Raw genomic sequence first — 20,074 nt, 5'->3', positions numbered from 1 at the left:
ACATTCAGGCGGTCATCTGCTCAGTCATGACCGTGCTGCAGCACGATTGTCGGAGTGAGCGGTTGGAATGATGTTGTGCTTTGGCGTGCTGCCTTGTGGTCTTCTCCTCCTCCAGGGGAGATCAGCAGCGTGCCCCCTGACGTGACCACCTCCACGCAGCCGGACCGGGGCTCGCGGGCGGACACGGCCCCCGTTGTGCGTGGCATTAGCCGGGGGCAGAGCCGCTCCAGCATGATGGAAACGGCAGACGGTAGGAACACACACACACACACACACCTAAACCATGTACTCAGTTACACACACACAAACGCACACATGTTAATGCTCTAGCAACCTTCCCCGCTGATCTAGTGTGTAGTATTTGCTTTATGTTGAGAATAAAGACCGGCTGCCTCAGATGTACATAAGCTGATAATTCTCAGCTTAAGAGGCAATAGGGTGTATGGCACAGGTTTGTTCACTAACCAGCTTCAGTGGATAAGCGCAGAGCTGTGATCAAGTTTGGAATGTTGACTGCATGCTCAGTAATGCGCGCCCTTAAAAGATGCATGAGCGCTCTATCAGTTCAGCAGCATAGAGAACACTCTTCCAAACCGTCAGTCGCTGACAGCGTATCCGCTCAGCTCCGTTTCACAGTCTGCACTTGCCTTTGTGTGTGTGTGTGTGTGTGTGTGTCTCTGTGTGTGTGTGTGTGTCTGTGTGTGTGTGTCTGTGTGTGTCTGTGTGTGTGTGTGTGTGTGTGTGTGTGTGTGTGTCTGTGTCTGTGTGTGTCTGTGTCTGTGTGTGTGTGTGTGTGTGGGTGCGCGTGTGTGTGTGTCTGTGTGTGTGTGTGTGTGTCTGTGTCTGTGTGTGTGTTTGGTGGATTATAATGGCCGGTGCTGAATCAGAGCATTGTTCTACAGGGAGCGCCGGTGTGTCTAAGCTCAGGCCACGTGCCATGGCTCTGTACCCGCACACCAGACCTCGCGCTCGTCCGCATCCACTCACACTGATGACTCTCTTACCGTAGCATAGACGTTCGGCTTTGCCAACGCTGCCGTTCCACTTAGCGTGCTCAGTTAGCGATGCTGTTCCACTTAGCGTGCTCAGTTAGCGATGCTCATTTCTGTGTGCGTGCCGTTTTTCTCTCCCTTTGCTTTGATTGGTTGTGATTTAGTCATGGCCCTCTATCCTGCCATGATCTCGTTCCTGAGTGTCACTCTAAAGTACAGAGTTGAGAGAGTTCAAACCCTGCTGTATTTGTTGCTCGGACTCCAGCTCTATCCCAGCAGATGTGAATCAAAATGTCCTGTGATGCTGAATATTTAACACATTCTATGAGTCCCCCGGTGGGGATGGAGGGGGGGGGGGGGGGTGGGCTGGCTGTCACGGTTTGAACCTGGGGGGCGCAGTGGGCAGATGCTGGGAGAGCGTGAAGGTTTTTAGTCCCCCCTCTCTGAATCTCAGTAATTAAACTCAAGTATGCACTTGTCTGATTTGCCCATGCCTTTATTAATAACCCTATTATTAATCCTGACATTGGATGTATTACTCTCAAAACCCACTGCCCCCCCCCCCCCCCCCCCCCCCCACACACACACACACATACATACACAAACATAAAATATCCACACTACTCCACTAAAAACAGGAGTGTTTAGTGCTAGATGTGTTGCTGTTGGGATGGCGTTGTACTGTGTGCCTCTCCAAGCATATTTTCATGCTTAATCTTTTGCTTTGCTGGCATGGTATTTCTCTGATATGCTTGAGAAGGCTGTTAACAAACTCATGTTTTCTTTTTTTTCTCTCTCTCTCTCTCTCTATTCTTTGTGACCTTTTTTCTTTCCTCTCTCGTTTCCCATCCGCCCCACCATTGTGGGCCATTTATGTGTGTTTTTGTTTTGGATGTGCTTTCATTTTGGCTGGCTGTAGGAAGAGCTAAAGGTAATATCACACACACACACACACCCCCGGTCCAGGAGGGGTCACTGCTGAGCTCAATCCTGTCTGTCTCAACCCCCCTGTGTGTCCTTCTAGCTCTGTGTCCCGTGTGTCGCTTTTTAGATCCTAACCTTAGCCTCAACATAGAATGACCCCTGTGAAGTGATGTTCCAAATAGGAGAACCCGTAGCCTAGGGATGTGCTCCAGATCACAGCTCGCACCCTTTTAGAGAGTGGAGACTTTAGCAAGCAGCACTGCAATACTGAATAGATGAATCCGCCCGGCAGAGTTCGGGGCGAGGGGGGTGACTAGTGTGTGACTTGGAGCCCAGCCTGTGTACGTGTTGTAGACCAGGGTTCCCTACTCTCGATGGTGGAGAACTGCCTCTGTTGCGCCCCATAAATGATTTAGCGTAGAGAGAGAGGGGCGCTCTGCTTGAATTTGGCTGACTGCAAATGATCCCTAAAACTGAGAGTAGGCATCCCTGTGGAGTAGCCTGTGAGTAGTGTGTGTAGTGTGTGTAGAGTGTGTGTGTGTGTGTGTGTGCGTTTGTTTGTGTGTGTGTGAGTGTGTGTGTGTGTTGGCACTAACACCCTTTCTGTGTGTGTGCAGGAGTCCCGGTGCACAGTAGGGTCTCCACTAAGATCCAGCAGCTGCTGAACACGCTCAAGAGGCCCAAGCGCCCGCCACTCAGCGAGTTTTTCCTGGACGACGCAGAGGAGATCGTGGAAGGTGAGACACTAAGATACAACATTACATATTTATATAATATTGTTATGATCAGACTGAACATTGTAACATTGTGACGTTGTAATACCTAAATGCACGTGTGTGTGTGTGTGTGTTGCTGTGTGTCGTTTGTGCCAAATAAACTGACTTGGAATATAGTATTTGTGCATATATTGCTGCTTATTACAGCGGTGACTGACATGATGGCAACAGTGTCACCCACTGACTCGTCCTCTTCTCCTCCCTGTCCCCCCCTCAGTGCCACGGCCGGACCCCAGCACCCCCAGGCCCGAGGGCCGGCAGATCATCCCAGTGAAGGGGGAGCCTCTGGGGGTGGTCAGTAACTGGCCCCCGGCCCTGCAGGCAGCACTGGCCCGCTGGGGGGCCACCCAGGCCAAGAGCCCCGCCCTCACCACGCTGGACCAGACCGGCAAGCCTATCTACACCCTCACCTACGGTAAGCCAGAGAGGACAAATGTCATTGAGACCGCCGTGCTACATCTTTAAAAAGCAGCTCTTTTGTGCATCCAGAAACACAACATTCCAAATTCGATCAAATGTGGCAGTAGGTCATAGTTGATAGATTCTGGGTAGATCAGCCCAGATGACTAATCTGTGTCCAATCTGTGCAGGCAAGCTGTGGAGTCGCAGTCTGAAGCTGGCCTACACCCTCCTCAACAAGCTGGGCACCAAGAACGACCCTGTTCTCAAACCCGGGGATCGAGTAAGACTCCTCACTGCACTGAACTGCACCATGAGCGAACACGCCCCTTACACTGCTTACTGACCCATTAACTGACCTCGCTGCTTCTGTGTGTGATGTGCAGGTGGCGCTGGTGTACCCCAACAATGACCCGGGTATGTTCTGGGTGGCGTTCTATGGCTGTCTGCTGGCAGAGGTCATCCCTGTGCCCATCGAGGTGCCACTCACTCGCAAGGTGGGTGTCAGAGTCGTGAGTTGGTCAACCGAATTAAGATTTGCACGACTGAGCATCTGGATAGTGTTAAGATGATCGGGAAGGTATACACTAGCAGCGCATTTCACATTTTCCTAGCTGACGCTCTATAGCTTGTGCTGTGGCGTAATATGATATATTATAATATGTTATGTAATATGATATAGTGGTATTTGTGCTGTGGAGTAATATGATAGATTATAATATATAATATAATATGGTAGTATTTGGAACACTGATGTTCTGTTTGGCCATTGGTCCTCCCACAGGATGCAGGAAGTCAGCAGATTGGCTTCCTGCTGGGCAGCTGTGGGGTGGGGCTGGCCCTGACCAGCGAGGTGTGTCTCAAAGGCCTCCCCAAGACCCCCAACGGAGAAATCCTTCAGTTCAAAGGTCAGCTTCTCACCTGAAACCTCTGTCACGCTTTCCCTTCATCCCCTTTTCATTACCTTTTTTTTGTCGCCCGCTTAATTACACCTTTCCCAGACGGCACAGCTCTTGCTGCTGGTGTTTGGCGTCTCTGATGTGCACATTGAGAGTTATTATTGGTGTCCTCTCACAGGTTGGCCAAGGCTCAAGTGGGTGGTGACTGACACAAAGTACCTGACCAAACCCTCCAAAGACTGGCAGCCCCACATACCCACTGCCAACACTGACACCGCATACATAGAGGTAAGCGCTGAACAGCAAAGTGTGTGTGTGCGTGTGCGTGTGCGTGTGCGTGTGCGTGTGCGTGTGCGTGTGCGTGTGCGTGTGCGTGTGCGTGTGCGTGTGCGTGTGCGTGTGTCCCTCTTTGTATATTAAGCATACAGACCCAGTGTCTGGATGGTGAAATAATGTACTGTGTAGTTGTACTAACTGTGTGTGTGCTGTGTGCTCCTCCCCTGCAGTATAAGGCCAGCAAGGAGGGCACTGTGATGGGGGTGGCTGTGTCCAAGATCTCCATGCTGACGCACTGCCAGGCCCTCACACAGGCCTGCAACTACTGTGAAGGTGAGTGTTGAACTTTGCACATTTCACTAGTGATGCTCTGACTCCTTAAAAAGGGGCTGGAAAGTCCTTACCATGACATTGTCGAGATCTCGTTTACGATCATCTATAGCTGGTAACAGCCACTGCGTTGGTTTCAATCTGAAAGCTTAAACATTCCCTTGGTTGATGAGCCCTTCTATCAAATGTTGCTCTGAAACCCTGAAAAAAAAGATTGCAAAATTCTGGAGGGACCAAGAGATAATGAATAGTTGAAATGAGATTCATTATCTCTAGTCTATGGGGTCTGCGTGAGGGTGATGCCCATGCTTCATACTTGTTCTGGTGTCTGAACAGTAGCTAGTGGGTGGAGCGGTTTGGCCCATGGCCGTCCACTCTTGTGCGGTCGTCCCCCCTTAAAAAAAACTCTGAAGCCAGGAAGAGTCTTGCCCAGGCGGACCGCCGGATGCACAACGATCCGCTCTGATGAATTTCAGCCACGCTTATTAATTAATGCCAAGGAGACAGATGGGACAAGTACAGGCCTGTGTGTACTGCATGCAGAGACACTGAGAAGAATAGGAGACACATTCATGTTTTTGAGAGAGAGAGAGAGAGAGAGTGTGTGTGTGTGTGTGTGTGTGTGTGTGATTGTGTGTGTGTGTGATTGTGTGTGTGTGTGTGTGTGATTGTGTGTGTGTGTGAAGTTTGGAGTTGAAGACAACATATACCCACCACACTCCCACGCCACACAAAGGCACACCGACCCGGCTGAATAATTCAGATCACTTTAGCTGGTCTCGTGCGCCCCGTGCGCAGGGCCTCGTGTTTCTGGTGGCATGAATCTTTCATGGCCATCCGTTCATCCGCTCATCCGCTCCCGAGCGCCACACAAACAAAAGGCCGCTTCTGCCTCGGCCATCTGGGAGAGCGCGAGTGTCAGCACGGGCCTCAGAGCTCAGGCAGGAGCAAACGCAGGCAGAAAAAAAAGCTTCACTGTCACACCAGGACACTGAAGCCATGAAATGCCAGTGTTTCACAGTTATGAGTGTATTCAGTGGTCTCTGTGTGTCTTCATGTTTTGTTTGTTTGTTTGTGTGTTTGTTTTTGCAGGGGAGACGCTGGTCAACGTGCTGGACTTTAAGAAAGACATGGGCCTGTGGCATGGCGTCTTAACGGTGGGTTCTAAGAGCTGCTCTGAGATCTGTCAGAGGTTACAAAGTATCCAGTTCAGTTCCAAATGGGTCCAGAGGCCCTCTTATGAGATGCTATGTTGTCATAGATGGATAGAAAGATAGATGGATACTTTAGAAATCCCGAGGGAAATTTAGGAAATGAGGTGCACTGTGTGAATTGGGGGGCCATAGTTAAGTTGTGTGTGTTTGCCCCTCTAGAGTGTCATGAACCGCATCCACACCGTCAGTGTCCCCTACTCGGTGATGAAGGCCTGTCCCCTGTCCTGGGTGCAGAGAGTGCACATCCACAAAGGTAGAGAGATCTGAGCCCACCCACACATTCACTCATGATGAAGACATTCACATCCACAATGACTTCATTTCAAAATCATTTTAGAGCATTCAGCCATTACATTTTCTCTTATTGAACTGGCCTGATTACATTGTGTGCGTGTGTGTGTGTGTCGTGCGTGTGTGCGTGCGTGCGTGCGTGTGTGTGTGCGTGTGTGCGTGCGTGTGTGTGTGTGTGCGTGCGTGCGTGTGTGTGCGTGCGTGCGTGCGTGTGTGTGTGTGTGTGTGTGTGTGTGTGTGTGTGTGTGTGTGTGTGTGTGTGTGCGCAGCTCGTGTGTCTCTGGTTAAATGTCGAGACCTTCACTGGGCCATGATGGCCCACAGGGAGCAGAGAGACACTAACCTGGCGTCGCTGCGCATGCTGATCGTGGCCGACGGCGCCAACCCATGTGAGTTTAGCCGCGCGTGATGAGTCAGCTCTCTCTTTCTCTCTCTTTTTCTCTCTCTATCTCTATTTCTCTCTCTCTCTCTATCTCTATTTCTCTCTCTCTCTCTCCCTCTATCTCTGTTCCTCTCTCTCTCTCTCTCTCTCTCTCTCTCTATCTCTCTCTGTGGAACAAAGCCCCAGACATACGTCCCCACACACATACCCCAGTCACACACTAAAGCGATGTGGACTGGGTGAATTAACCATACATTAGTGGTAAACACAAAGGAGCCTATTATCAGTGGATATTACATATATTTGGGCAAAAGCAGTGTTTGCAGTCTTCAGTTGAAGCAAATGCATTATTCTAATAAACACCAGTAATACAAAGACTTAAACATATACAATTCAAATTTGTTTTGTAACTAGTTATAACTGATTTTGTACCAAGTAGAATTGTGATCTGTGTGTAAGGTTGGTGACTGTGACTGGTGAGGTTAATAAGACCGGTCTTTGTGGTCACATGTTCCCCTGCCATGTGTGTGTGTTTTAGGGTCGGTGTCATCATGTGACGCGTTCCTGAACGTCTTCCAGTCCCACGGGCTGAAGCCCGAGGTCATCTGTCCCTGTGCCTCCTCCCCAGAGGCCATGACTGTGGCCATACGCAGGTAACACGCACCCACCCAGCAAGAGAAGCTAAACCACTCCGAACCAAGTCAAAGTCAAAGTAGCTTTATTATTCACATGTGAACATACAAAGCAGTCGAAAGAACGTTTCCCACTCTCCCCACAGTGAAACATATAAAGTGCACAGGCACAACAGATAAACAACAGATAAACATTACTTAGAGCTTAGTAGTATACAGTATACAGACAAGACATTACATAACTTAACATAACATATCACTAAATAGAACATACAGATAAACGTATTAGCAGTGCAAGTTAAAAAAGGTAAAAGTGATAAGTGATAAAAACCAATGCAGTAAACTTCCATCACATACACACACCACTTTACATAACATCTACGCTGTTCATCTACATTCACGTCTATCGGCGCCGCTGCAGCTATGCTCTCTCATAGGCACTCAAGAATAGAGAGATGCCGTGGCAACTAAAGAAGTATAGCACGTAAATTGAATAAGTGCTAAAGCTGATTATGGTGTATACCCCAGTAGAATATACCTCACTTTCAGCAAGGTCCTCGCCACCATTTTGCCACCCCTCCACCATCTCATTTTAGCTATTCATTATCTCTTAGTCCCTCCAGAATTTTGCAATCTTTTTTTCAGAAAGTCATGCAAATTCAAGAATTTCCCACTATTGCAATGTATACAGGAAGCATTATCTCTTACACCCACAATATTTCCACAAAAACATGCAGTCATGGAATTTCTGCATTATTTGTGTATTTCGCTTTTTTATTGATTTTTTTTTTTAACTCAAAATCACTGCGATATCAAATGCAACTTTTTTGAATTCCCACTGCAAATTCAGTCACTTTTGGCCGCAAAAACAGACACTGCAAGATCGCGGAGGGAATTAACTCTGTGCTACTTTTTCCTCTTCTTAATCCTCTTTCCTTCCTTCCCCCTCTCTCTCTCTCTGTCCATCTCTGTGCAGGCCTGGTGTGCGTGGGGCTCCCCTCCCGGCGAGGGCGATCTTGTCCATGACCGGCCTGAGTCACGGGGTGATTCGCGTCAACACGGAGGACAAGAACTCGGCACTCACCGTGCAGGACGTAGGCCATGTCATGCCAGGAGGTAAGAGGGAGAGATCAAGGACCCCTTAAAACCTTTTATGATGTGTTTGTTCATATCAGAGTATGTGTGTGTGTGGGACAAAGAGAGAGAGAGAGTGAGTGAGTGAGTGTGTCTGTGTGTTGGGCATCCCATAATGCCTCCATTTACAAATGTGACGTGTGTGTGTCAAAAGCGTTGCTATGTGTGTCCTAAAATTGTCACTGTGTGTGTGTGTGTGTGTGTGTGTGTGTGTGTGTGTGTGTCCATGTGCTTGTGTTCACAGCGCTGATGTGTATCGTGAAGCCAGACGGGCCACCCATGCTATGCAAGACGGATGAGATTGGTGAGATCGTCCTGAGCTCTCGTGCAGGAGGCACCATGTACTACGGCCTGCCTGGCGTCACCAAGAACACGTTCGAGGTCAGGACACAGTCGTCGGTCATATGGAAACCAACCTGTTAGGATCTTAATCAAGTACTAGCTGAAGCTAAACGTTTTCAGTGTTAAACCCTCCGTGGAAGGACACTTGTCTCGTTTTCTGATCTGCTTCTTACGAGTTCAGCCTTTTCAAACATACAGCTGACTCTTCAATCGAGTACTAGCTGAAGCTAAATGTTTTCACTGTTGAACGTTCAGCTTTTTCAAAACATGCTTTTTCAAAACATGTCTCTTGATTTGATCACGTAAGATTACTAAATTAAAGATTGCTTGTAAGACGGAGAGTAAATTATGAAGTAAGTTATTGTGTAACTGTGAGCGAGTAAGAGTCTTAGCTCTTATATGCAGTTATTTGAATGGTGGTGTTCCCCCCTCTGCAGGTCATCCCAGTGAACTCCAGCGGTGCTCCTATAGGGGAGATCCCCTTCACTCGCACTGGCCTGCTGGGCTTTGTGGGGCCGGTAAGACACTTTGGAATTGGTGTGTGTGTGTGTGTGTGTGTGTGTGTGTGTGTGTGGGTGTGTGTGTGTATATATATATATATATATAACTGAACACCTCTGCCTTATCTCAGTGTAATGCGGTGTTGTGTTTTTTGTCTGTCTGTGTGAGTATATCTGAACACTCTGTCTGTCTCTCTCTCTCTCTGTCTTCAGGGCAGTCTGGTGTTTGTGGTGGGGAAGATCGAGGGGCTGCTGAGCGTGAGCAGCCGACGGCACAACGCAGACGACCTGGTGGCCACCGCCCTGGCTGTGGAACCGGTCAAAACCGTTTACCGCGGGAGGTGAGTCCAACGTACCCCCTGCTGACCTGCCCTCATGATTGGAGACCCACTGTCACCACAGTTTTATGAAGCCTTAACAATATTACAATAATAATAGTAATAATACTCATAATAATATTACTACTAATAATAATAATAAATAGTAATACTCATTTGAAAGGTGTACATAACAATCTTATCCCTAACAAGTCCTTATATGATGACGTACTGTATGTGAAATGTACTATCAGGTCAGGTGTGTGACCGCGTGTGTTTGTGGATAGGATTGCCGTGTTCTCGGTCACGGTGTTCTACGACGAGAGGATCGTGATCGTGGCTGAGCAGCGTCCTGATGCCAGCGAGGAGGACAGCTTCCAGTGGATGAGCCGAGTGCTGCAGGTCAGTCCCATCCCGGTTTACTCCCGACTAATGACCACTGATAGCAGACCATTCCAACGCATTCCAGGGCATTCCAGTGATTCCCTGACACCCTGTCATCTATGAATGGGCAGGAGTAGACTGTAGAACTTGCAGGTGCAAAAGAATGCAGAGAGTAGATGTACTAGAATGTTCTATTACAGAAAGAATGTATTAGGCTCAGGTTTTGCTTCAGACAAAAATCAGAAAGTACTTATGAAGTGACTTCCACTGGTGCTTAAATGTATAGTTATGACTAGTAAGTAAGTAAGTTAGGAACTGAGAACTGAGTGCTGCTGTGGAAGTGAGAGTGTCCCCTTTACTGTAAAAGCACTGAGCGGGTCTGTTTTCCCTTCTCCTCCCTGTAGGCCATAGACAGCATCCACCAGGTGGGCCTGTTCTGCCTGGCGTTGGTGCCTGCCAACACTTTACCCAAGACCCCCCTGGGTGGCATCCACGTGTCGGAGACGAAACAGCACTTCCTGGAGGGCTCCCTCCACCCCTGCAACATCCTTATGTGCCCCCACACCTGTGTGACCAACATGCCCAAGCCCCGGCAGAAGCAGCCAGGTGAGCACACGCCACCCTGACCCCCCCCCCCCCCCCCCCCTGGTTTAGTGGAGCTTGTATGCCATTTTGCCCTTCTGTCATTCCTCCTATCTCAAAATCTCTGTTACCCCTGGTCCACCCGTTCCCCCTCCTGCCCCCCGTCGCCGTCCCACTCTCTTCCATTCTGTTTACTTTCTCTCACTGTCTCTCCCGGCTCTGTTTGCAGTGGGTGTCGGCCCTGCCTCCATCATGGTGGGGAACCTGGTTGCGGGGAAGAGGATCGCCCAGGCGGCTGGCCGTGAGCTGGGCCAGATCGAGGACCAGGACCTGGTGAGGAAGGTAAGCCTCAGATCTCCCCCAGCCGCAGGAGCCCCTCGGAGGAGACCCTGATCCGTCTCTCCGCCATCTCACACAGTGATGCAGGAGCACAGCCGGCTCAATGCAACTCAAAGGGCCCACCGTGAATATGAACACTAGGAGTGAATGAGCTAGCTAGCTTGCTAACTGGTTAGCTACATGTTGTCTTTATCGGCTTTAAATAACTGACTTGAAGCTTCATATCCTGTCAGCCTCTATATGAATCAATATGGATGTTCAGCGTGAATGAGCTAGCTAGTCCGCAAACACCTGCTCTCTCGTTCTGCTGTTTGCTATCTGCTAGTAACTGAGTTGAAAAGGGGGGGAAAGAGTGAATGAGGAGGAGTTAAGGGTGGGTTGTGGAATGCTCTCTCTCTTTCCTCTCCTCTCTTCTAAGCGTATGTTTCTGTTCTGTCTCTACTCCCTGGTCCACATCGGGGACGTAGCTCAGTATGTGGCCCACGATGATGGTAAGACCGACTGGCTGTCTTTCAGACTGGCTGTCCTGAGGCCTGAATCCTCCCTCTCCCTGTTTGAGTGTGTGGGTTTATCTGTGTGTGTTTGCTGTGCTGGTATCTGTCAGATGTGTGTGCAGCAACACGCTCACTGCCACCAGTCAAGCTCGTCCTCAGTATTCACCATGTCAGAAAACGTCACTCGAGCAGAAAGCCGCCCAGACCTACTCTTAGAATGGGCTGGTGTGTTATTTTCTGTCCGACAGCATGTCTGTCCACAGCAGTACTGCCACAGGAGACCAGTCAAAAGCAATCGCACGCAGAGTGGGAGAGGGAGTGAATGTGCACCCAGTCATTTTCATGTAATTATATCGAGTGTTTCTCCACAAAGAGGTTTCAGTGGTAATCTTTTTTTAATTGGATGTGAGAAAAATATTTTGCCTGCTGTTTTTTTTTGCCATTTTACTATATCATGTACTACCCGTTGTCTGTGCAGTTAAGTTGACGCAAATCATTTTGACTACAGTAGTAGTTTGGATCTTAAATGATGCATGAACAACACTTGCCTCTCTGGGCTATTTGGAGTGAGTGTGTGTGTGTGTGTGTGTGTGTGTGTGTGTGTGTGTGTGTGTGTGTGTGTGTGTGTGTGTGTGTGTGTGTGTGTGTGTGTGTGTGTGTGTGTGTGTGTGTGTGCGCCTGTGTGTGAATGTGTTTCTAAGAGGCTGAAGGGCTGGGTGCACACCCTTGTATGAAATTCTGTTTGATATAGATAGTGAGGGCACGCTTCACCAGCATACAGTCGCGCACACATGCGTGCTAGGAAGCGCACACACACACACACACACACACACACACACACACACACACACACACACACACACACACACACACACACACACACACACACTTAGACTCTGCATGGTTTGGTGAGCAATGCCAGCCCTCTGCATGCACCCTCTGCTTTGCTTCAGAGCCTTTGTGGTGCAGCACACCCGGCTGTTGCTGTGTGTGTGTGTGTGTGTGTGTGTGTGTGTGTGCCTTTGTTAGTTGAAGCGGAAAGCACAGGCCTGTGTCCCACGCCAGTTCTCCCACTTCTGTGTGGACTGTTCTTCCCTACCACTGTGACCCCAGCCTCTGTCCTCTTCTCTTGTATCTGTGGCCCACCAGTCTTGAGCTTGGAGTTGGATTTTTGTGACCCAGAACTCACTGCAGCTGTCACTGTATCTGCTTCTAATGCTAGTGCTTTGAAGTTGCGGTCTTAGCGTGTAGTCCTGATGTAATCCTGTTAGATCCTATGTGTTTGTTCGTTACTGTCTTAGGGTAGGTAGATGCATGCATACACATATAGACACTAACTGAGGGTCCGGCCTTTTTTACAGCACCAGTTCCTGTCAGAGGCCTTGCAGTGGAGGGCTCAGACTGACCCCGACCATGTCCTTTATGTCCTGCTCAATGCCAAGGTATAGTGAGACACCTACCTACTACCTCTGAAACTGCCTTGAATCGACTTTTCCGTTCCTTTAATGTACACACACTGTGACAAAACGCACAGGTGGTCTTCACTCCTGGTGTCTTCAGTGATCGCAGTCACCTCGAAAATGGCCGGACTGATTTCTTAATACTTCGTAGCGTTGTGTTTGAAGTTAAAGTTTAAAGTCCTGTACTAAATGTAGTAACTCCTTCTCTCCTCCAGGGGGTGGCAGTGAGCACAGCCTCATGTGTGCAGCTCCACAAACGGGCAGAGAGGGTGGCCGCAGCACTGATGGAGAGAGGAGGCATCAATACAGGAGACAATGTGGTGCTACTCTATCCTCCTGGTATGCCTCCCCACACACGCACGCACGCACGCACACACACACACACACACACACACACACACACACACACACACAGGAACGCACACTCGCGCACACACAGTGTACACCTAGCTGGGCATCATACTCACTTTTTATTGCCTTTTCATGGCTACAATTCAGGATGCAGGAAAGAGAACTCCTTTGATTTAACAGTATGGTCACTGACAATAACAGAAAATAAAAACACAGGTTGTTGAATGACGGGAGTTTAAAAGCTGATTAGCGAACGTGCGTGTCTTTTTTCCCAAGCTCCGTATTCTGTGGCTCATATTTAGCATGTTTCCTTCGTGGTCTTTCCTCACCGAGGTGCGATTGGCCTTTATGTCCATTCAGCTGACAGCACCACCCTGTGCTCTCAGACTTGCTGTTGTTTGACTGGTCTTTAAAAGGACCTTTCCTTCGGACCGAGATGTTGACTAAAATGTGTTTGTGGCATCGGCTTCATCGGAACAATTCTTTGGAGCACTGTCATTGGTGCACTTTTGCACCCAAGAACATTTGGGATGGATACCTTCTTGTGTGCTTGTGTGTATTTGATTGTCCTATGGGCGCTTGTGTGTATTTGACTGTCCTATGGGCGCTTGTGTGTATTTGACTGTCCTATGGGTGCTTGTGTGTATTTGACTGTCCTATGGGTGCTTGTGTGTATTTGACTGGCCTATGGGTGCTTGTGTGTATTTGACTGGCCTATGGGTGCTTGTGTGTATTTGACTGGCCTATGGGCGTATGTTTAACCCATCTTGCCCTTCTTTGCAGGTATTGACCTGATCTCCTCCTTCTATGGTTGCCTGTATGCGGGCTGTGTCCCGGTGACGGTTCGGCCGCCTCACCCTCAGAACCTGGCCGCCACGCTGCCCACGGTCCGCATGATCATAGACGTAAGTAATATCAACCAGACTCCATTGCAGCCAACCAATAGGGATGCAGCCTGCTTGCCTTCAGCGATCAAATTGCCTGTCCTATATTTGGTGATTGGTGATTGGCTGATCAGATGACCATGCCTGAATGTATATCAGATGAAATGATCTAGCTCAGTCATGGTAGTTTATACTGAACAAAAGTGTTTCCACAAAAATGAGTGTGATAAACTTTACACTCTTAGTGGTCTCGCCTTTTGAGACGGTGCTCGAGAGCTCCCATTAACCTTGTGATGTAGCACTCGAGAATAAATAGACCATTCCTGACCTTTGTGTGAGTGTGTGTGTGTGTGTGTGTGTGTGTGTGTGTGTGTGTGTGTGTGTGTGTGTGTGTGTGTGTGTGTGTGTGTGTGTGATTTTGCATGTTGACTGAGCTCTGAATCTCTGATGGCCTCCGCTCTCTGTCCCCCCTGCTGCTGCTATGTGGGTGTGTAGGTCAGTAAAGCTGCCTGCATCCTCACCACTCAGCTCCTCATGAAGACCCTCAGGTCCAAAGAAGCTGCGGCCAGCGTCAACATCAAGACGTGGCCCACCATAATAGACACAGGTAAGACATGACCCACCATAATAGACACAGGTAAGACATGACCCACCATTATAGACACAGGTAAGACATGACCCACCATTATAGACACAGGTAAGACATGACCCACCATAATAGACACAGGTAAGACATGACCCACCATTATAGACACAGGTAAGACATGGCCCACCATTATAGACACAGGTAAGACATGACCCAACCTTAGAGACACAGGTAAGACATGACCCACCATTATAGACACAGGTAAGAAGACATGACCCACCATTATAGACACAGGTAAGACATGACCCACCATTATAGACACAGGTAAGACATGACCCACCATTATAGACACAGGTAAGATATCGCCCAACCTTATAGACACAGGTAAGACATGACCCACCATTATAGATACAGGTAAGAAGACATGACCCACCATTATAGACACAGGTAAGACATGACCCACCATTATAGACACAGGTAAGACATGACCCACCATTATAGACACAGGTAAGACATGACCCACCATTATAGACACAGGTAAGAAGACATGACCCACCATTATAGACACAGGTAAGACATGACCCAACCTTATAGACACAGGTAAGACATGACCCACCAGTATAGACACAGGTAAGACATGACCCAACCTTATAGACACAGGTAAGACATGACCCACCATTATAGACACAGGTAAGACATGACCCACCATTATAGACACAGGTAAGAAGACATGACCCACCATTATAGACACAGGTAAGACATGACCCACCATTATAGACACAGGTAAGAAGACATGACCCACCATTATAGACACAGGTAAGAAGACATGACCCACCATTATAGACACAGGTAAGACATGACCCACCATTATAGACACAGGTAAGAAGACATGACCCACCATTATAGACACAGGTAAGAAGACATGACCCACCATTATAGACACAGGTAAGACATGACCCAACCTCATAGACACAGGTAAGAGGGCGGAGCCTTGCCCCAGCCCTCAGGTGCTTTACCTGTCAGTCCATCTCTCATAGACACATTTAAACACATTGGGCACAGTGGTTGTACCATACATTTTATAATGTATTTTAATAATTGAACAGACTGGTCATCACAACAATTTAAAAAGTTAATTCAAAGAAGGATAAATGTGAGGTAAAATTTTCACTCACAGAAACCAACGCATACACACACAGAGAGAGGTCAAAGGGAAGCCAGAACCAAAAGATACTGTCAGGGTGCAGAGACATAGTTGTGACCAAAGTGCAAACACTCATATGTACTGGTATGCACAAAAGACAGCACTCAGTCTGTGACGGGGTCTCTTCAGGACCTCATAGACCAGTAGTCACCTCCACCACAAACACAAACAAGGTGCCATACAAACGTCTTGGTATTGCGTCTTTACAAAAGTGAAAAACTTACCTGGTTTCAATTTGGCTGCTATGTCATTGGAGGCCGTGAACGTGGATGTTGCCACGCCGAAGCACACAAATGCTAGCACGTCAGCACAGTTCAGATCTTTACTTCGCACCTCGTACATATACACACACACATGCAGGTACGCGCACACACACACCATGCCTCAGCTCTCTCTACCTGTGTGTCTTTTTCAGACGATCTCCCCAGGAAGCGGCCCCCTCAGATCTACAAGCCGCCCACAGCAGAGATGCTGGCCTACCTGGACTTCAGCGTGTCCACCACCGGCATGCTCACTGGGGTTAAGGTGGGCCACCGGCAGCAGCCTCAGCACTACGGACTGAAAGTCTAGATTGTCGCTAGTCTATTGTATCCACCTCTTGGATATTGGTACAGTCCAAAAACCCTGGGCATAATGTGTGTGTTAAACACAAGATGGGTCCATAATTAGTGTGTGGACCATAGGGAAGGTGTTTGCGTTTTGTGAATGTAACCTGCCGTTCACACCACATCCTTCTGCTGAAAGCTCCTTCAGTGTCATTCTGCTTTATCGGGCACAGAAAGGAGGCCAATGCTGCTGATTCTGATCATGATGATAACAGTGATGCACTGCGTGTGTGTGTGTGTGTGTGTGTGTGTGTGTGTGTGTGTGTGTGTGTGTGTGTTCCATCAGGTCTCCCATGCAGCTGTGAGTGCTCTGTGTCGCTCCATAAAGCTCCAGTGTGAGCTGTACTCCTCACGTCAAATTGCCATCTGCCTGGACCCCTACTGTGGCCTTGGCTTTGTGCTGTGGTGTCTGTGTAGGTGAGATGAACACACTCGCGCACACACACACACTCACAAATACATTGTTCTCACAGCTGGCATTGTCATTCAAGTTGTTCTCCTAATGCCGCTCTCACATTCTAATACATACAGTTCATGTTGGGCACAGTCAGTTTCTACACAGCACAGCAAGGCAAGAAGCAGAGTGACTGAGAAGCTGTGCAATAACATTTACCCTGCTAACTGGATAGGTGTTAACCCTTGTGTGTGTGTGTGTGTGTGTGTGTGTGTGTGTGTGTGTGTGTGTGTGTGTGTGTGTGTGTGTGTGTGTGTGTGTGTGTGTGTGTGTGTGTGTGCAGTGTGTACTCAGGTCATCAGTCTATCCTGATTCCTCCGATGGAGCTGGAGTGCTCTCTGGCGCTGTGGCTCAGCACGCTCAGCCAGTACAAGATCAGAGACACCTTCTGCTCTTACTCCGTCATGGAGCTCTGCACCAAAGGCCTGGGCACCCAGACAGAGACACTGAAGGTAAAGACGTCAACACTTGCAGAAGCACACACACTTCAAAAATGACCGCCAGACTATACAGTATCCCTTACGTAACACGAGGTTGATGGGTTCTTCTGACCAGCTGTAAGCAGAGATGGGGAGAATGCATGCCTTTTCATTTTGTAAAGCACTTTTATTAAGACTGCTCATTGGCAGTAAGTGAGTTAAATGCAACACACAGAGACATGTGGTGGAATGTAATCTGTGTGTGTGTGTGTGTAGGCGCGGGGTGTGAATCTGTCGTGTGTGCGGAGTTGTGTGGTGGTGGCTGAGGAGCGCCCGCGTCTGGTCCTCTCCCAGTCCTTCTCCAAGCTCTTCAAAGACCTGGGCCTCTCCCCGCGAGCAGTCAGCACTGCCTTCGGCTCCAGAGTCAACCTGGCCATCTGCCTGCAGGTCAGACATCCTCACACACACACACATCTCATATATGCATACACATATAAAGTCTTCTCTCTCACTAATAGCGTAAGTTAACATTAGCATAAATACAAAAAAATAAAGCTTAAAGGGGGGGGGGGGGGGGGGCCTTAGCATATACGTACATGTGGGGCCTCTGGGGTCATGATGTTAAATGTGGATTGTGTCTGTGTTGAAGGGAACCGCAGGACCTGACCCCTCCACGGTCTATGTGGACATGAAGTCTCTGCGCCACGACCGGTGAGAACCTCTCCCATTCCATTCACACGTGACCCGTTCTACTGGATATGGCAGATGTGTCACACTTAGGGATGGGTATCGTTTGGGTTTTTTCCGATACCGGTACATAACCGATACTTTTAAAACGATACCGGTGCCTAAACGGTGCCAGAACCGATACTTTTTTTTTTTTTTAATTAAAGACATTAGGCTTATTTATTGCCAAGGCAAATAGTTTTCTTCAAATTTAACAATATATTAACTGTTAAAGGTATACTATAAATAAAAATAAATACAAAACACTTGGCTTCAAACCTTTTAACTTCAAACTATGAACAATATATTAACTTATAACAACTGTTTACAGTATACTTAAATAAATATAAATAAATACATAACAAACTCTGTACACACACTTCACACTTCAGTAATACTTTTGCAGAAATGTGAGCATGTTTGCCTTCAGAGTAAAACAAATATTAATTAGTTTGCATTTATTTAAACCCACTGGTTTCGTGAATGTGTACTGCCCCTTTAAAAGTTTAGCTTCAGGGCCTCTTGAGTTCTCTCCCCTACACGCAATTTTGTTGTTGCATATGCTGCACGTCGCGTTGTTTGAATCTTTTTGTGCAAAATACAGCCACACTTTTGATCGTTTACCTTTCGACATTTTCTCCGTTATATTGATGGCTAGCTCTGTTTGTGCTTGCTCTGTGCAAGGCTGCCTGTTCTTCGCTGTCAGACTGTTGCAATGTTATTGTAGCGTCCAAGTTAGTGCTCTCTTAAGAACTCACATTGAGAAGGAATATCTTTGGATGAGACGGTAGCTCTCCGTTTAATAACGCGTATCCAACTTCTGCTTAGAACAACCACACTTATCTTGAAACCGAAACCACACGCAAGTCAACCCATTACCATGGCAACTCCTCAACACAAATCTTGTTTCCACTAGTCCCATACCGAATGCAGCGTGAGCGACACAGGCGAGAGTCTATATTGGGAGATGGAGCAGTTTTATATGTGCCCCACGAAATCTGTTATCAACACAAAAAAGTATACAGATCGTACTCAGAAAGATCTACGCCACTAACGTTACTTCTCGTTGGTTATCGCTAGTTTTGTTAAATTATAAAAATTTTAATAAAAAAAATAAAAAATAAAAAATAAATTATCTGCTCAGGCACCGAAAGGAAGCACCGAAATCTGCGTTGCATTTCGGTCCGGGTAGGTATCGGTTGAATGGAACCGGTGCCGTATTGGTACCGGTTCTCGGTACCCAACCCTAGTCACACTAGCAAAGAGAGTGGTGTAACAGTAACAAGCAGTCCTGTGTTCATCTATAATCTATCAAGATCTATTCTTGATTCCCTCGTTATGTTTCAGTACTGTATGCATGTGGAATATTGGCAGGGATGTGTTTGTACAGGTGAATTGTTTGGCTACTTTACAGACTGTATTTTGTGTGTGTGTGTGTGTGTGTGTGTGTGTGTGTGTGTGTCTGTGTGTGCTTAGGGTGAGACTGGTGGAGAAAGGGGCTCCTCAGAGTTTGTCCCTCATGGAGTCGGGCACGGTAAGCGAGCATATTGATTTTGTATCAGATATCTCTGTGTGATGATCATGGTTATAGTATTCAGCAAAGGAACTTATAAAACATAAAAAAAGACATTAGAAAACAGATTAAAAAAAATGCTAACCTAATGCAAAAAAAAACAACAAGAAACAATATTAGGTACCAATTAGTATAATTATTAATAATAATTTTAACCAATATCAAAAATATGACCATAGAGTAGGCAAATGAACTAGTTAGACAGGCACTTTTTAGATGTACCAAGGCTGTCGCTGGAACACACAGCACTAGGTAGGTCACCATGGTACCACAACCTCTTGATGATGTTATCAGATTCTGATTGCGTATACCCAGAATCCTCAGAGGCTCTTATTGTCTTCCATACTGTGTATGAATGTCTGTGTGTGCACTTGTATCCATGCTTGCATCTTTGTCTGCCTGCAGATCCTTCCAGGGGTTCGAGTGATCATTGTGAATCCAGAAACCAGGGGGCCATTGGGCGATTCCCATCTTGGGGAGGTAAGAGTGCTAAAGCATGATGAAAGCTAACTATGTCACCCTTAAAAGGTACACACATTCAGCCAGTGTGCAGCATGTTACTGCCAGGCTTTCTAAGCAACCACTTTCTCCTCCAAAACCATTAT

General features: G+C 47.6%; 1 protein-coding gene across 1 annotated transcript in view; it reads left to right on the top strand.

The window, feature by feature from the left end:
- Positions 1-20,074, top strand: part of dip2ba (disco-interacting protein 2 homolog Ba) — a 50,562-nt gene that overhangs the window by 28,598 nt on the left and 1,890 nt on the right. The window contains exons 6-35 of the mRNA XM_080832163.1: positions 116-250; positions 2,534-2,653; positions 2,910-3,107; positions 3,283-3,374; positions 3,478-3,588; positions 3,876-3,999; positions 4,169-4,278; positions 4,497-4,599; positions 5,689-5,753; positions 5,970-6,063; positions 6,371-6,490; positions 7,022-7,136; positions 8,092-8,231; positions 8,494-8,630; positions 9,029-9,109; positions 9,305-9,432; positions 9,696-9,810; positions 10,197-10,398; positions 10,604-10,716; positions 12,569-12,649; positions 12,883-13,006; positions 13,802-13,923; positions 14,398-14,509; positions 16,108-16,217; positions 16,584-16,714; positions 17,035-17,203; positions 17,447-17,617; positions 17,820-17,881; positions 19,373-19,430; positions 19,875-19,949. Of these exons, the coding sequence (XP_080688289.1) occupies positions 116-250; positions 2,534-2,653; positions 2,910-3,107; positions 3,283-3,374; positions 3,478-3,588; positions 3,876-3,999; positions 4,169-4,278; positions 4,497-4,599; positions 5,689-5,753; positions 5,970-6,063; positions 6,371-6,490; positions 7,022-7,136; positions 8,092-8,231; positions 8,494-8,630; positions 9,029-9,109; positions 9,305-9,432; positions 9,696-9,810; positions 10,197-10,398; positions 10,604-10,716; positions 12,569-12,649; positions 12,883-13,006; positions 13,802-13,923; positions 14,398-14,509; positions 16,108-16,217; positions 16,584-16,714; positions 17,035-17,203; positions 17,447-17,617; positions 17,820-17,881; positions 19,373-19,430; positions 19,875-19,949 (3,518 nt within the window). The remainder of the gene's footprint in view (positions 1-115; positions 251-2,533; positions 2,654-2,909; positions 3,108-3,282; positions 3,375-3,477; positions 3,589-3,875; positions 4,000-4,168; positions 4,279-4,496; positions 4,600-5,688; positions 5,754-5,969; positions 6,064-6,370; positions 6,491-7,021; positions 7,137-8,091; positions 8,232-8,493; positions 8,631-9,028; positions 9,110-9,304; positions 9,433-9,695; positions 9,811-10,196; positions 10,399-10,603; positions 10,717-12,568; positions 12,650-12,882; positions 13,007-13,801; positions 13,924-14,397; positions 14,510-16,107; positions 16,218-16,583; positions 16,715-17,034; positions 17,204-17,446; positions 17,618-17,819; positions 17,882-19,372; positions 19,431-19,874; positions 19,950-20,074) is intronic.

Source organism: Sprattus sprattus, assembly GCF_963457725.1.
Source record: "Sprattus sprattus genome assembly, chromosome: 2".
Classification (NCBI taxonomy): Eukaryota; Metazoa; Chordata; class Actinopteri; order Clupeiformes; family Clupeidae; genus Sprattus; species Sprattus sprattus.
Note: the sequence above shows the minus strand (reverse complement) of the source record. Positions and strands in the feature narration are given on the sequence as shown.